This window comes from Manacus candei, unplaced genomic scaffold, assembly GCF_025592945.1.
Source record: "Manacus candei isolate 608988 ecotype Guabito, Panama unplaced genomic scaffold, ASM2559294v1 h1tg000028l, whole genome shotgun sequence".
NCBI classification, from domain to species: domain Eukaryota; kingdom Metazoa; phylum Chordata; class Aves; order Passeriformes; family Pipridae; genus Manacus; species Manacus candei.
The window spans coordinates 6,175,956-6,194,176 of NW_026138076.1; the positions used below are offsets into that span (position 1 = coordinate 6,175,956).

Below are 18,221 nucleotides of genomic sequence, written 5' to 3' on the forward strand. Positions count from 1 at the left end.
CGGATTCTCAGGCTACAGTTTCATCCCAAGTTCACAAAATTTGTAAGTCCATCACAAATTCACCTGATCTCCAGGCATTCCCCCAGTCCTCTTATTTCAAGTATTAAAGAACAACCCACTTTTTCAGTAAAACCTTAACACTTCCTTGAAACAAACTGCTCACACATGCCTACTGCCACAGAAGTGGACAGCAAAGTTGCACACTTCCAGTTTCCTTACAAGCCTGAAGGCAACCTCATTTAAAACTTTGAAAATACCAAGAGAGTCCTGGTACTGCTGCTGAGCTGTTCAGGTCAGTGTTTGTCAACACATGACCTGTAAAAGGAAAAGGAGGCATTCACTTTCATAAAAGCAAGCCAATAATTTGTGGGAAAATAAAAGTGACAATTTAGATTTTAGCTTACAAAAATTGTAGATTAATTGCATGTTTATACCAACTGCAAGGTGAAGAGCTGAGAGGTTCTTACATAGGGGCATGGACTTCACAAAGTAAGAAACAGGAATCAATTTGATCACCAACTAGATGACTTTTCTGTTGTAAAAGCTTTGTGTAGCAGAACAAGACATTCAGAGAACAGTATTTCCTGTTTACATCAATGCATTTTTTTGTGTTATACAATGAAAAAGTATCCTGAACATACATTTGGTTTTTTTCAGGATTAGCTCTGAATTACAGACACAAGTCAAGACAATATATTTTAGTTGAGGTTTCTGGAAATTAAGTAGATGTTACAGAGAAAGCTAATCATGTGATTAATGGAACACACAGGCAGTGACACTAGGAGATTGCTCTAAATTATTCTGGACACTAACACGACAAACAAAGCAAGGACCAATTAGGCCAGACAATGTACAAGGACAAGCTTCCCTAGCAACAAACAACAACTGTTAAATCCTGGGGGTTTTAAGAGCTATTCCATGACGTTAAAGCACATCTGGCTTTCATTTTATATACTGTTCCAGCACTATCACAATTAGGTTAATAAGGCAATGCAGCAGCTCACCTGTACATGTTTGTTATTCCTCTTTCTTATCCTCACCCTTTCTCAAAAGAGCTTCATCTGCTGATTACTGAGCAACCTGTGGTTGCTCTCTAACTGATCTCAATCAAAATTACTTAGGCTCTTTTAAACTTTGTTTAAATTCAGATCTTTTTAAAAGTCTTGGTTTCAGGAATGATCTCAGCCAATCTAAAAAGGGACCAATCTATTGCAGGCAGGGACAATGACAATAAGCAGCACAGGACAGATCCTTGGAGGGCCTTCAGAACAATGTATTTTATTAATCTTCACTCGTTATTTCTGTACTGTTGAATTCCTCATCACTAGAGAATATAATTCCCGGGTTCCTGTTCTGTTTAGGACATAAAATTTAAGGCAGAGACAGCCTCTTACTATGATGTCATAAAACCAACTCCAAATATAGGCAGGGCATCTACAGATTAAAAATAATTTGTACTTATTATGATAAACGTATGTTGAATCAGCATTTGTAGACTACTACATAAGGATTTCTATGAGAAGGTAAAGGACTATATCCTATCCAAAAGTCATGAAATCCACATTACTTGAATAAAATGGCAATATTCTGGACATTCTTCAGCTTCAGTGGCACCACATCTGCACAAGTATTTAAACAGTTCCTGTCCTAAAGAACTTGCAACCTACAGCAATAGGTATTGCTGTCCAAGCTAAAGCTGAGAGTGGGGAAAATAGTGTTTGTCTGTAGTTGCAGACTTGGGTTTAAATTACTTTACATTGGGCAGTACTCAAGAGTCCCAGCACTGGGAAGGACTGAGTTTTGTACTTATCTTTTGCTAGAAGTCTTTAAGAACATTATCTTTAAGATAACCACCACTTCTCAAAAAAGCCAGCAAGTCTATTCAAAGTCAATCCCTGTAACTCTTTCCAAAGAACAGATGCTATTTGTGACCAGCAAAAAGCATTTTTTCTCTCTTCCTTCTCCTTTAAAAAAACCAGTAGTTGCAACCTACATTTAAAAACTTAGATTGTATCATTATTTCATTTTAGATTTTTCATGCTATTTCTCAAAAAGCGAATGATTTTAGATGTACTACAAACATGCACTTTAAACCACACTTGTTAGCACTTGGCCTATATTGACAAGTCAAGGTTCTGTGCTGTTATAAAAATATAAAACTTATCTAAATCATTTCAGTTTTAGTCCCCTGAAATGAATTTACATTTGGATTTTTCAATTATCAAAGGTAACTTCATAAAGTTGCCCCTGCCATATTTTTCACTTTGAGGGGAAAAGATTTAGGGATAAAACACTGAAATGAAGTAACTGCCACATCTAACTGTAATTATACACTTGAGTGCCAAACTGCATAGACTTTGATACCCTTTGTCAAGTATACACCAAATTAAAGTCTTAGTCAAGTCTGTATACTTAGTTTTGAGAGCGTTAAAACGAGAAGGCTGAATACATTTAAACTGCAGTAAGTAATCTTAATCTGAAAAGCCATCAATTATAGCAACTCCTTCCAAAGGAAATACTTGCACTTGCCATAGAAACGGCTGTGTGTGTTACCTTGGCAAGCAACTAGAAATTATCAGTCCATTAACTTATTCCAGTTTATTATTCAGAGTTCCATTCACTCGAGCTGGTCACTTTTCTGTAATAGCAGCTTTATCAATTCACATAAGCAGATCTGAATCCCCACCATGTAATGATATTTCATGTTCTGATTTAGTTGCCTAAAGTTACCCGTGTGACAGGAATATTCAGCAATGCCCAATGAATAATTACAAAACAGGAAAAAAAAGTAACTTAAAGCAATCCAGGCAAGTATAAATGTGCTCCTTTTTTTCCAGCTGCAGCTCAGGCAGCTCAACTTACTGAGCCACAAAGGACACAATGCTCCGTTCCAAACAAAATCAACCAGTATAGAAAAAAAATCCAAACACAAAAATCTTCTTTTACATTTTAGAATAATCCAACAGAATAACTATGTCAAGACTAGTTACTCTAGCAGCTCAATAAGAAGATCTGAAAGGGAGAAAAAATATCTCCAGCAAAGAGAATAGGAACAGGCAGAGGAAAGCAGCAACATCTTGAACTCCAGCTACAGCTTGAAGAGCTGCTACAGAGACTAAACTGAAATGAACTTATTTCATGTTCTGCCATGTTTGAGATACAGGCTGACAAGTCATTCTAAAGTAATCACTCTGTCTTCTGATAAGTGAATCCTATTAACTTTTTTAGTCAAAATTACCACATTTATTTCTCAACATTGCTGTTATCCTAGTTTGTGCAGAGGGAAAAAAAGACCACTTCTTAAAGAATAAGATTATATTTTACTTCAACCACATCTCTGGTTTATATTTATTCACCTATTTAGGTGAATATCATACATTTACTATACTTATATAACACTCCTCTCACCACTTAAGACAACAGCACATTTACCATTATATGACCCTTATGTTGTACTATTCCTAAACTTAACCAAATTAATTTTAATGGGGCTCACTCCTAAAAACCTTTTACATTGTCCTCTGCAACACTACTCCCTGCTTCCTCTGCGGGTTTCTGTCAGAACCTACTCATTCCTAAAGTACATTTCAAGTAAAACTCCCTTAAGGTTCAACTACGTATTTTCAACTGACCTTTCATTAAACACTTTTGAGGAAAGCTGGTGTGTAGAGTACTATTTATTCTCTTCATGCATTTCCCATAAGTATGTACAATGCAAGTATTGCCCCAGGAGTGGCAGGGACAATATTTTATTCCCCCATGAAACCTTTCAGTTAAGACATGCTTATTCACTGACAACCTGGTGCTCATTTGAACCAGCGTTTGGATGTGGGAACTATTTTTATTTTGCTAGCAGTACTAGCACTTCACTAATAGTTTTTTTTCTGAGATTTTTGGGGTTGGTTTGTTTGTTTGTTTCCCCATCCCAATATTCTCTACATTAAAGAGTATATATTCAGCAAGCACATTCACAAGCTATTCCTTTGTCCTGTCTTCTAAGTTCTCAACGAACAGCTTTCCAGTAACCTACAGACCTCCTCAGCTCCTACGACTTCAGTTTTTCTACCTTTATAAATAACTCAGCCTACCACTAGAACAAGGCTTTTCTTGTCTTAAAAAAGTTTATTTTCCAATATCCAAGCAATCAAGGCCATTGCTACATATACCTAATTACATTACATGACGTATATGAAAGATTACAAGCGAGGTCACAATTCCTGCCAAATAACCACCTGTGATGAAACCAGGTGAGGTTCAACAAATCACAATAGCAGGTCATCTTCTACAAACAAAGCTCAAGGTTCCATACTTCTTTAAACAGTCAAAGTGTTACTTTGACAAGTACAACAAACACTTGGATTTTTCCCAATCCTGTAACACTGTACTATCAACAATAAAAGGCTCTTTTTTCCCCCCTTCTTACCTGATAGAATAACTTCATTTTATCTTTGGCCACCATTAAACTAAATACTTACTTAGATTCAATTTGTTTTAATAAACAAAAGTAGTTATTATAGAATTACAAAGAGCAACAGTTCTTGCTTTGTTCTTTTGCCTTTTAAAAAAATCAGCCTGTTCACAAGCTAATAAGAAACAAAGCAATGCAATAGCCCAATCAGTCCATTCTTATACAAACCAAAAAGTTACTTTGCCAACACTTTTCAAGAAAGCTATATCCCCCACAGTTATACAGAAGAAGTGAAAGAAATTCAAGCAATAACAGGAAGAAAGGTTGAAATTAAACTGAAAAGTTTAATTGAAGGTTGAAGCAATTAACTACCAAACTTCTACTGTCTACTTGATGCCAAAAGGCTCTTTCAAACATATGGCCATGGATAGAGCCCTTGAGAATGAGATTCTGACTTTTGATCCAAGTCCAAGCAGCACATTCTTGATATAAGTTTTCGGCTCCATAACAGCAAAAATAAGAAAAGAACAAATCCTTACAAATTTCATTAGGATCTTTTCTGTCTATATTTCTGTATTACTCTTCTTCAAAAGCATATTTATCTCAAACAATAGCTGTATCAATACCACTTAAACACACTCAGCTTGACAGCTCCATTAAGCTGAAGAAACAATTTATACAGATGAAATATAAACAAAATCCAAACATTAAGTCTCAAGTTATAAAGGCATTGTTTTAAAATACACTATTAAGTCAACCCTGGGTGTACTTAAGACTCTTTTGATAAGAAGTAACCTTGAGCCTGTGGTTTTCAGGGATTTCACTAATAACCTTGACTAGTGTTCCCATGGAAACAGAAAAACTTGATTACACAACTTCGAATTGCATAATAAACCTAAATATGTGCCTGACTTTACAGTACTTGAGGCTAAACGTCTGAAGTGCTTTTGGTTGTTTAAAGAGAACATAATTTGTCTTCCTCAGTATTAGGTTTTATGATCAAATTTAAGAGTATATCAGTCAAACAATCCATCCCACCAGTAACATAATCCGCCCCACTACAGCTGAACACATAATGATACGTTTCTTCCATTACCTGTCTCTGAAATATAAACAACAGGATCCCGCTTCAGAACTTTACCAAGTTTTGAAGTAGCTGCTTTTTTCTCAGGTGTCTTCTTGGATTTTTTCACTGATTGCACCTCCTCTTCTGAATCTGTATTTTGACCACAACATAAATATAGATTTCCTCCACATACACACACAGGCTTTAAGTAATAGATCACATAACAGTTAACATGTGTTTACATATATTCAACTGAGTGAGAGATTCCATATTCCTGTCATATGTCAGAGCATAGCTTCATTTTTCATCCATCATATAAGTGACAATGCAAATTTGGTCAGAACTCTGTCTTGACAAGTGGTTTTTTTGTTTACATAACAAGAAATATTTTGTTATTTACTCCAAGAACAGCTATGCCTATATAAAAACCTCTCTAAAAAGGAATGCAACAGTCAAGGGTACCACAGCAGTTTACTTCAAAAAAAAAACCACAAAAACAAACAAACGAACAAAAAACCAAACAAACAAAAAAACAAAACAAAACAAAAAATCCCAAGCCACAAAAAATACTATATTATACTGGTGTGTTCCATGAAACTGTAAATTTGTAACTATGAAATGAATATTTACTAGATTTTTTTAGTAGAGAAAGACACACAAGTTTGCTTTTAAAACAATCTTCCATATTATATTCATGCAACCCACAAAAATGTAAAATTATAGAATAAGATCAGCCTCCTGTACTCAGTGTAGGATGTTATTTATCCCTAAAAGAACACTTAAAACTCTCCAGAATGTATATACAATTTCATAGCAAAAAAAAAAAGTTACAAAGTGTCGATAAAATTTACTATCTGAATTTCTTTTTTTGTGGGTTTTTTTGTGTGTGGGTTGGATTTTGGTCTTTTAAACAGGTATTTTCTTAGAAGTTATTTTGCATTGTATATTACATGCATGACATACACTGCACTCATATTTATCAAACATATTTATCCATCAACATTTACTGTGAAAAATGTTTTTAATTGCATCTATTCCATAATAATAAAAAAAAACCAACACAAAAACTTTCAGATGCACCATTTACCTGATCAACCTTGAATGCTGATGCAAGGGATACAAAGGAACATTCAGAAACAACTGTGAACACTACCTGAATCATAGATTACTCTCCTCTTCTTTTTCGTACGCTTTTGTTTGGAATCATCTTCACTGGGTGAACTGTTCACCTAAGAGTAACAGTCCATCAGTTCATCAATAAACAGATCCTTCCAGCTTTTACTCAGTTACACAATGAAATTTACGAGTTTCAAACAAATTCTAACAAATTATTTATTTTCCAATATTACATTTACAAAGTTTTCTGCTAACTCATGGGCGGGAGCAGGAAGGGTGCAGGGCAGAGGAAATGAGGAAGAAACTGCAGCAATAAAGCTAAACATGCTCCAGGCAAACTACAGATGTTTAAAATAAATATTCTATTTAATGCTAACTAAAGTTAATCAAAAACAGATTTTTGAGCACTTCTAATTGTTAAACCAAAAAAAAGAAATGGTCCCATGCAAAACAGAGGTCGGACAGGCCAGTGAGTTACTTTCACTTTTGTTTCCACACTGGATGTGGCTTCATTGTAACCACCAGAATTCAACACAACCTCAGAGAACAATACACCCAATGGAAAAAAAGAAAAAATCATGCACAACATTTGAAGCTACACTGATTTTCAGGTCAGAGCCCTTGTTGTTGCAGGCTCTCTCTCACCCCTTGAGCAGTGCAGCCACCGCCAGGGAATGCACCTGACAAACGTGCCCCAGGTGGCACCAGAGAGAACTGAATTGTCTCAAGGAATTTTTTATTTTTTTAAACATTGCTAGTTTAGATATTTAGAAAAATCACAAGCTGCACAGGTATAAAGTTTCCTCAGTCTAACAAACTACCAACTATTTTTGTTTTGTAATCACGTGCAGCTGTAAATGCTTTTATTTATCTAGAATTGTATTTTTAGAATAACTCATTTTATCATATACATTAAGTCCTAATCTGAAATCTGTTAAATCCTTGATATAATTGGAGAATTGCACAGTAGAAATAACAGATCAGAGAAGATTACTGTTATGTCTTTCAGCTCCACTTAATGGTCCTTTATTTTCACATTGAAACAACTAAAATATAGTCAGAATATTTTTTAAGTAACATCTTACGTCCACACTGTTATGCTTCACATTAAACATTCCATCCTATTAGAAATCCTTCCATTTGCAAGTCATTTTAGAGCTATCTTTAGCCACTGCTTTCTTTTTTATACAGCTCAAATGATGAACATGTGAAGTAGCCTGACACCAGAACCCAATCTGGTTTTAACCCATCATTTTAAAGAATTTGGTCTTTGCAACAGGTTTACAGAAGTGACCCCAATGAAGACAAACAATATTAACGTTTCCCCCACAGGTGTTAGAACATCTGGTTAGAAAAACTGGTCAGAAGGCACCTCCACCACAGACTTTTACCTCACCTGGAAGCATGGCACCTTTGTGATATGCCTACATCTACTGTGCATAAGCTTCAACTTAATTTAAACTAAAGATTAAGTAAGCACAGCTACTTAGAGAACTGTGAGCAATAATTAAAATAACTTCAAATACATCAAACTGTTCTTACACTAGCACCTAATCATAACAACTTCTACCTGCCTTTGCCCTACAAACCAAATTTTTTAAATTAGCAGTTTTCTTCACCACCTAAAAAGTTTTACTGCTAGAAGTTAATATTAAGCGGTAGTTCCCTCCATGCCTATAAAAACAACTGACATATTATCTGTTATTTTAGTATATGAGAAGAATTATAACTTTAAGAAATGCTAGATACACAAACAATCCTGTATCAGAGAAACCAAACACTTCATAAACAAGAAAAGCAAAACCAACCTTAGTCTCCTTTTCCCTTTTCTTCCCACTTGAGGGTCCTTCACCATTTTTAATTTTTTCACTCTTTGTCAGAGTCTCACATTGCTGTCGCTTTCCAGGAGGAACAACACCAAAGAATTTCCGGATATCCTAGCAAAAGGGAAAACAATAAATTTTTAAATACATAGCTCATCACACTATAAAACAGCAATGCACTGTAATTACTTTCTCAGCAGCTCCATTACAATATATATTGATTTTGAAATTCTGTTTATGATTCAGAAAACAAAGCCCAGCTAGTTAAACATAGTTGCTCAGACACCCACACCACCTTTCTCGTCTTCGAATCATGAAAAAATTAATTTCTTCCTTAGTCATCTTCACCAATTGCAAGACAAACTTCCACTAGCAATGAAATACGACTTAAGATAGATGCTTAATTCTTTTTTTTTCCAATTAGTTATCACAAACCTAGACCAAAGTACTTCTACAGTTAAAATGATCAACACAGCTATGAAGTAGTGTCAAATGTAAAAAGACAGTTAAGTAGTGGGACATACTTACTGTATTCTCCACCTTCTCAGAAATTTAAGACAGTAACTTGCATCTCACTAAAAAATTAGTCAGCTAAAGAGAGGTAACATTTAAATAGAGAAACAATTTAATATCAAGACTTCCAAAAGGTCTATTTTGTAACCTTATTTTAGTACCTGACCACAATAGACATAACAAGCTTTCTAAGTGTGTAAAATCAACAGCTGAAGCTTCAACTTTAGAAAAACACTATTGTATAGACAAAACCAAATCTGACTTCTGTCAAAAAAAGCCCACTGGTTCGGGTTTATTAAAAAGAAAGTGAGAAAACAGGTACCTGGTTGGTATCACTACCTCCAGCGTTAGCAGCCATTTTAGAGAAAGAAAGTGCCTCATATGGCCTAAATAATGGGAAGGTAAAGGATGTGGCTCAGGCCTACATTGTACCCAGCTGAGAGCTATTCCCCATCATGGAGTTCATCTGGTAATTTGTTATTATCCCAAGTAAAGTACCACAAGTAAAGTAATACATTCTTAAGAAATCTGCATCAAGTCTAATTGATAATAAGGAGTATTTCAGGCTCCTTTTCTCTTACCAGCCAGCTCCCTGGCAGCTTGGATTTAGGGCTTAAAATCAATGGAACATGTAATTTGAAAGCATGCACAAAATATGGGACATGTATAGATTCGTTTAGCATAAAACAATTTTCTAGAATCAGAAATGTTATTTCCTGTAAAAATTTAGGCTCTTTGTGTTATAGCTGCATATAATAACATAGATTCAGCAAGCAGACAATGGTAGACTGGAAAGCATTCTTCCTTAAGTGTGACTTCACACATTTCCATTATGGAATTCATGCATAGATTTTCAACACTCTACTATTTTACATGTACTCCTACAATATAAATGCATTACCATATAAACTCTGAAATTCTGCCCATCGATACCTTTAGCTAACAAGTTTGAAGAGAGCATCTGTTTAAAAAGTCTCCAAGTGGATTCGTGGACTTGATCACTCAATTATACTCATTATTACTGACTTCTTTTTAGGCTTAAGACAAGAGGTAAGAGAAAAACAAGCCTCATTAGAACTTCTATGTAGTAAAATAATTTAAATACTTACTACAACCCTGCAAAATAAAGTGACTTCAAAGTTTTGGGGTTTTTTTAATAGTTGTTACTTTAAAGCTTAAAATATTTGGAGAATTAATTTTAGATCAACAATAAGGCTCTACTCATTCTGTTGCTTTAACTAAAAACTGTCAAATAGCAAGTGAGCTGCTCTGCAAACTTACAAACCTCTACCAACCTCTGTGCTTTCTGGAAATTGTTGTGAGGGAACATGAATACATCCCAAAATCAGAGTCTTCAAGCTTACACACTTCACAAGTGGTAGCAGGAAATACGTGTTACATTGGGTAGCCCAACTTAACACCACCTGTCTGGTTTAATTTACTTTTAAAGTCTATTGGTAGACTTCTACAGAGGCTTTTTAGCAAGATTTATTTATCATTCTTTTTCCTCTATCTTCATCTTGAGTTTTAGATTCCAGTTCTGGAATCAGTTTTTCTTTTAAAATGCACATAACTGTGGTAGAAGATTTGCAGAACCTTTTGGTGTTGCGAGAAGACGCAATAATATTAGAATTTTTTAATAGACTTACACAAAGGTTATGAAATGCAGACTTCATAAACTACACAGCCCCAAGATACAAAGGAAAACTGACACCTATGCACAATCTTCTTCAAACTTCAGAGTTATAAATTCACCAATCTTCTTCAGCTATCCTGCTCTTTATAAGAAAAGGTAACCTTGTTAGCCTCTGCTGACATAATAGACAGTGAATACAGAATTGCTTGGGAGAAAAGTATGCCACACTGCAACAATAAAGTTACCCTTCAGTGACGCTTTTATCCAAGAATCATGAGATTTTTCATGCCATTTATTAAGAGATGCCAGATAAATTAATTCATTGCATAACTAACTGCAGAAATGAAGCAATGTAAGTATCTATCATATAGACTTAGATCCCAGATAGGATCACTTGCTTCAGTTCTGGGTTTGTTTATTTATTTAACATACTCTGACTGACCCTCTCAGTGGTTTATAATGCCATGCATATATATGAGATCACCTGGTAGAAAAACTGTGTGTTTAGCTTTTATTATCTATGCTCATTCAAATCAGAAAAGGCATCTATCAGTGGAACCATCAAGTTTCCTTCCAGGATATTGCCCCAAAAACCACAGCAGTGTGCCTTGCACATCCTGGAAAAACCCGCCAGCATGGCTGTTCCAGGTGGTCCCCTTGCCCGTAACACTAAAATCTAAGGGCAAGACTATATTGGTGTGTCTCCCCAGGTGTGCTTCAGCAGCAGCAACAAGACATGTAATTTTGAGCTGTTCCACCCCAGCAGGAGGTGTAACTAAGGCTTTCTGATCACTCTTGCTAAGTTAGGGGCGTAATTGATGCACAGCATCTGAACAGCCTAAAAAGATGGTTCCTGCTCAGCTTTTAGCAATGGTATGACCTCAGTAATGGCTGTGCCATCTAGTCCTTGCCAGTTCTGAATACTGATTCAAATCCTCCATCTTATGCAATAACAGGAGACTGTAGAAATTCATCACATCGGGTTGCAAGTTTTCTTTTGAAAGATTTGTATCTGTCTGTTTTACTGAGGAGAGTAACACAAGCAGAAACTGAAACCTATTTGTTAGGTGGTACAAAGACTGGTTACTTCAAAGACAGTGTTTTTACAAGGCTAGTGTTCAATAAGGCATAATATTTTCCAAAATAACATCATATAATTCACTCTGCACCTCAAAATACAAGACAGAACACTGAACTTCACCAACCTAGCTCAGTGACTGCAATAGAAGGTATATGCACCTCATTCCAGGTATTTGGAGCATCCATGAGGGCCTTCATCAAAAGAATCATATTTATTTACAGCCCGCCTATTTCAGCACAAGTTTTGCCCCAACATCACCTGTGACATTTGGTGCTTCCAGAACAATTTATAATATCACTTCAATGAAACTAGTAATACTTGCTTGGGTAACTATACTTAATTAATATTTACTGATAGTGGCAACTGCAGCACAGGTTCTATATGACATTTTTCAACCAGTGTCACAGGTCTAAGTACACAACAGCTGATGCTCCAGCTCCGGCCCTATGAGTCTCCCTCTCAGCTAGGGAAAACTCAAGCAGCCCCTACTCCCAGCCACTCATTCCATCAGGTGTACCAGTATAGCGCTCTGCTTGGAAACTGGGTCAGGCCACTAATCTGGGTGACAAAATAAATCCCTTCTAAAACAAATCAGTTCATTGTGTAACTCTACACACAACAGTTCAGCACAGCTGAGAAGATGCTGCAGAACCAATCTGACGGGGGCTACTTGCATTTGGCAATACACGAAAAAAGTTTGCAAGGGTGTGACACTGAATTGCAATACACTTGTGCTGTTGCTGCACCATTACTAACATCACTGCATTTTTGCCTCTGCAGCTGCAGCAGTGATGGTTGTACAGCCTCTTTGCTTCAGAACTGAAAAGGGAACGGGCTGAGGCAACTCATATTGTCCTCAAAATTATTACTGTCTTCCTCCTTTCTAGGGAAGTGCCAGACATTGCAAGATGTGTGAATTCAGAAGATGACATAGAGGGAGAAAGCCTTTGTCCCACAAAGGTGGGAAAGGAGGAAGCAAGTCTTCTATTAAGATCAGTTTTCTAAAAAGGTGTTAGCAGAGAAACAGGAGAAGCAGATTTGTCCTCATACATAAATTTAAAGCCATCGGCCAGCCCTAACAAACTATGAAAATATCACACATGACTAGTTTCAGGAGTAGAAGTGCTGGCAGACCTCTGTCATTACTGTAGAAGACTCAGACTGTATCACCCATCATTGCAGAGCATCAGGTTTAAGCTATAAACATGTTTAAACTCTCTGGATTCCAAAATCAAAGCTGAACGCTAACTGGCTTTGAACGGCATCTGTAGTTAAACCAGTAAAAGGTGTGTAGAGAGGCTCCATTTGAGTAGAAGAAAACTTATCTGAGCCAGAGATGAAGAGGGGATACCATCTTATAGTGGCTGCTTAAGGGAGCAGCACTTTGGAAAGCACAAAAACACGTATATGTTTATATTTACAAACTCTTTACAGCCTAATGAGGATTGCATCCTTATTTATAAACAACTGCCTACTTCCAGACTTTTAAGTTCTTTTCTCCCCACTCGAACTGTTTTTCTGCAAATACTGCGCGCCCTCCAGCTCGGCAGAAGAAACGCCCCCGTGTGTGCCCCTGCTGGAATTAAAAGCAGAGTTAACACTCCGGCAGACCGCGTTTGGAGAGGTTAGCTCGTCCGCATTCCTTCCCCAGTCGAGCCCGCGGTCCACGCCTAATTCCCCTAATTCGATGAGCTGGAGAGGCTCAGCCGCTTCCCGCTTCGGGAAGGGCATTCCCTCGGCCAGGGGCTCCATGGCACCCCGCGGGGGGCCGGGGCTCGGTCGCTGCGGGCGGGAGCGCGGCGGGGCGATCTCTGCTCCGCGGCCGCTCCGCCGCCCGCGGGGCTCGCTCAGCCCGCGCCGGGCCCCGCCGGCCCCGCCGCCGCCCCCCGGCCCCGCCGCCGCCGCCCGGGCCCTGCGCGACGCCCCCTGCCCACGCAGAGCCCCGCGGCGGGGAGACCCGCGGGCAGCCCCTCACCATGCTGGCGGCGGTGCCCGTGCCTAGCGGGACGCTCCCGGCTCCATGCTCCCGCCTTCGCGCCAACTCCCGCCGCCCGGCGCGCGGCGCTGCCGTCACGGCCGCGACGGGCGGGGCGGGCGCGGGGGCAGCCCCGGGTCGGGGCCGGTCCCTCGCCGTGCCCCCGCCGGAACCCTCTGCCTCCCCTGCCGGCCTGCCCTCGGCACTTCCCCCCCTCTCCATCTTCCGTGCGGGCCCCAGCGGCTCGTGCCTGCGGCGGGGGTTTAACCGCTCCCGCAGCTTCGGGCCTGGCCCGGCAGGGACGGGAGCTCCCCTCAGAATGCCGCCCGCAGGGAATGGCCTGTCCTTGGTCCCCTCCGGCAGAGCCGGAGAGCTGACAGTCCGAACGGCTGGTTAAAAACATACAAGAAAGCAGAGCCAGGCCTCCGTGAGATTCGGCTCTTTATAGGGGATTGAGGCAAACGAGGCATCCAAAAAGGCGTACAGCCAATAACAGCAGTGCAGGCACCGCCAGCCAGGCCTGGATCGGCGCAGCACAGCGAGGCATTTCCTTGTTATAAACGTGAGATGATCCCTTCCGTCCTGGTTGTGCCGGGAGCACACCCAGATGTGCCGGGCTGTGATTCCTCTATGAGACAGCCCTTAGTCTGCATCTGAGGAGGCCAAGAGAAATTGAGGAGTTACGCTCTATCTTCTTCCACTGATTCTTTAATTTTCTAATTCATCTTTAATGAAATCTTGTTCAATTTTCTAATTAATCTTTAATGAAATCTTGTATGTTTTCATCCATTTTGTTTCCTCTACTTGCTGAACACTGGCAGGGAATAAACTTAGTCAAACCAAATGAAAGAATTACTTGCCTGATGTTTAGATTCTGCAAACATATTGTTAATTATTGTTAGAGTTGGAGAAGAATACGGAAGGCAAACAGAATTTATGATGCTACAAATATTGCCAATGATTTAGGAAACCACTCATTAAAAAAAACTAAAACCAAAAAGCAAAGAGTACAAGCTCAATTTGTGCTTGGCTCATACTGCAATTTCTAATGCTATGACTTGTGTACACTCTCTGTTCCCATCTTTCTTTTTCCTTTTTTATTTTTTCATTCTTCTGAGAACAAGAGACTGTCTACTTGGTAGGATGGTCGAATTCCAACAAAAATAACTACACCAAGATAAAAGTTAATGATACTTATTACTATTGCCATTTAATTATTTAAATTGGACTTTAAGTAATTGTAGGATCCTGTTTGTACAGAAATTGCTACCGTTCTATTATGAACGCACATGGTTAGGTGGACTCATATTTTCAGCATTAGCCTAGCTTGTGAATTTGGATTTCTGCATAGGAAACATGACAAAATAAGCAACTAAATGCAGATCCATAGCACAGGCTGGGCTTTTCAGCCTGCTTTACAAGTTATTGCATAAGCACTTAACATAATGGTTGTGCAAACATAACTGGTATTGCTTTAGAAAAACATCTTCAGTGATAAGTTTGTATTTACATATTTAATTCTCATTATGTAATTTTTAAAGCTGTGCATATTCCTGATACTAGAACTACAGAGTAGTTAAAGTGGCTGACATTTGTAAGAGCCAGACAAACTGTTCAAATAATGCTAAAAGAGTTATTGCAGGTGGTTATCTCTATTTGTAGTTGATAAAGCAACCTAGAGTAACAACCAGCAGAGCAGTATCTGCTTGTGGGCTTGTGACATGTCCATGTTTCTTGGAAGGCAAGAGTTTAACCCTTCATGAAGAGATCAGACTGAATACCTGCAATGTCTTTAATTCACTCCTGGGTATGGTGGGGAGACAGGAGACCTCTTTCTGTGTGCCTGACTATGAAACCACTGGAAGTGGGAAAAACCTCACTCTGCCACAGGAAACAAAACTGAATGTTCATTGTATTATTATGTGCTTTGCAAGATAAAATCAAGGCAATATCCCTTTTGAGTCTGTTAATTGATCCTGGGTCATGTTTTAAAGCCATATTATCCAACTGAAAGTACACCTTTTTAAAAAATAGCTGAAGTACACTCAATATCATCACTCTATTTACAATTGTGACAAATAATTTTTTAAAAATTAGACTTGTTTTCTACCTTTCTGAAAATCACAGCCTATTCAGCTGTTTATATTGGATTTTTTTCCCAAAATACATGAAAAAAGTGAGATATTAGCTCTTGAGCTTGAGTTTTTTCCCCTGTCGAACCAAGCCAGTCCTACTGTTATTGTTAGTGAAGGCTTTGTCTTGCTTATCAAGAGGAGATTACATTTTCTTGTATTGATAAATAAAAATAGCCTGTTCTCTTTTTGTTAATATTTTCATGTATATTTTCTTTTCAAATTTTTGAACATTGCTTTGTTTATTTCAGAATTGAAATCAATTTTTATTGCAATTTTTGAAGGGATATTTTATTTACTGCTCTACACAATTTGTATTTTGAATTGTTTGAAACTTACTTGAAATATAAGGCAGAGACTTGTAACTTAACACTGAGATACTTTTCAAGTCCATAAGGCAGTCTTTCTCACGTGTTTTAGGGGATAATTCACTTGAATAATTTGAGAAATCTTTGTAATGGAACAGAGACGTTCTGAGCTTCATAGTTGTCCAAAGGACCTCTGAGGTTAGGAATTGCCCTAAAGAAATATAGTATGGTAATGCTGAGATGATTAGGGAGACACAACAAAAATATTTTTCCTGAAATTTCAGGTTAAATCCTGGGGAGTTTTTTGTGAAATTAACAGATATTAAAATACTCATTTACTAGATTGTAGTCTCTATTTTGGAGGAATACTATAGGGAATATTTTGCTTACTAGAGTCTCTAGTAAAGGAAATCAAATTTTTCTGACATTGTAGAAAAAGGAATGAGCATTTTGATGCAGATGAAAATTCCAAAAATTCTTTGTAAATCTGTGGTCTAGTTTCTATTTACATTAGGCTTTCTATAGTATCCATTACAATTGGGCATCTTTAGAAAAGACTTGACCCCATATCAAACAGCTTTTGCTGTATAAGGTGAAGATAAGTGATTTGCTTGATGCTGTTGTGGGCAATTATATAAGTTGTACTTTTTTGAGCTTCTCATACTAGTAGATCTGAGCAGCTGATGTGAATGTAAACATTACACTTTTTCTAAGTGAACTTTGTCTTTAGGTCCCTCTCTTCATTTGCATATGTAGGCAGAATGAATGTGTGTTAACTTGGATACTCCACCTAACATTCAAAACTCTACTCCTTTAAACTAACATATTTGGCATTTTTGCAGATCAAACCCGAGGTTTTCAAGCCAAACCCCAAAACAAGGAGAATACATATTCAATAGTCAAGTGAAAAGTTGTTTTCATCATTTGAATCATGTGCCTTGACAGAAGCAAAGAAGAAAAGGAAAATTGATAGCTAAGAATTTAACTGAATAATCATTAGTCTTCCCAACTGCTGAATCTGTATCAGCAGGTGCCCCAGACATCTCAGCCTCTCCCAGCCTTGATTCATTCTGAAACCAGATTCGTTAAGTGCATGGCCAGAGGCAGGAAATCCCACTGTGAACTATCATACTGATGTCCACGTCCTGACTCTGCCACTTGAGCTAGTGGAATAATTAATTCTCTTCCCCTCCTTTTGTACCCTCACTTCCCAACAGCCCCCTATCACACCTCTCTCTTCTATGCTGATTGCTTTCCAAATTACCAAGAGTGTTTCCTTTCCCCAGGTCCTTGCTTAGGTAATCAAAACCTCCTCCCAAATTCAAGTCACTGTATGACTCTCATCAGTTAAATTGCTTCCTCTCTAACTTCATGAAGTTACATTATAGCTCAAACAGTTAAATGTGAAAAAGCAGTAAGAAACTGGATTCACAGAGGCTTGAAACACTGAATCATTTTCAAACCTTGATTATAGCAAGGTCGTGTCAATAGTCAGGAAAGAAATACAATTCATAACCTTGTACAGATCAAGCATCTGCGAGCACAAGTCTCTGCTGCATCTTTCATATCTTGGGCAGGTGCAACATATTGTCTGCAAAAAGATGCCAGTGGTACTAAATCTGCTGTAGTTAGTGAGGAGAAGCCCATTGTCTTTACCTTGTCAATAGATTGCCAAGGTGTTACGAAACTGTCGTGGGTATTTGGAACTTGAGCATCTGGTAATCGTAGTAACTAGCTGCTTTAGGAGTGTACTGGCATCCATAACAACTTGTTTTTGGGTTTTCTTTCATTTCTTTCATTTCCAAGCTGCCTGTGTTTGGTAGGATCTTGGCTAAGTGTGGATGAATTACTTCAGGTAGTTGATGGAGTGCTGGGTTTGTTATGTGGCAGAGACTTGTGTAAGATGCGTGGCTACCCCACCAGCAGTGGGAGCTTTCTTCTTCATCTGTAGTGAAAATGTTCCCTGTAAAGGCACTGTAGAGAAGTGCTTACACACATGGAGGTTTTGTTGTTTATCTTAAAACATAAATAAATTGTCTTTCATTTTTACTGATTAATCAGCTGTATGGATAAACTAAAGGTATGTCAGTGCTATTGTGCAGTGCTGCAATCATACTCTCACAGGTGGCAGCAGCACAGCAGTGCCTCTGGACTTTCATGTCC

General features: G+C 38.2%; 1 protein-coding gene across 1 annotated transcript in view; it reads right to left on the reverse strand.

Moving 5' to 3' along the window:
* The window catches only part of RFC1 (replication factor C subunit 1), a 32,220-nt gene extending 18,365 nt beyond the window's left edge, over positions 1 to 13,855 (reverse strand). The window contains exons 1-4 of the mRNA XM_051789934.1: positions 13,619 to 13,855; positions 8,399 to 8,527; positions 6,628 to 6,703; positions 5,505 to 5,624 (exon numbers count right to left, since the gene is read on the reverse strand). Coding sequence (XP_051645894.1) covers positions 5,505 to 5,624; positions 6,628 to 6,703; positions 8,399 to 8,527; positions 13,619 to 13,840 — 547 coding nt within the window. The 5' untranslated portion in view covers positions 13,841 to 13,855. The remainder of the gene's footprint in view (positions 1 to 5,504; positions 5,625 to 6,627; positions 6,704 to 8,398; positions 8,528 to 13,618) is intronic.
* Between the last annotated feature and the right edge of the window lie 4,366 nt (positions 13,856 to 18,221).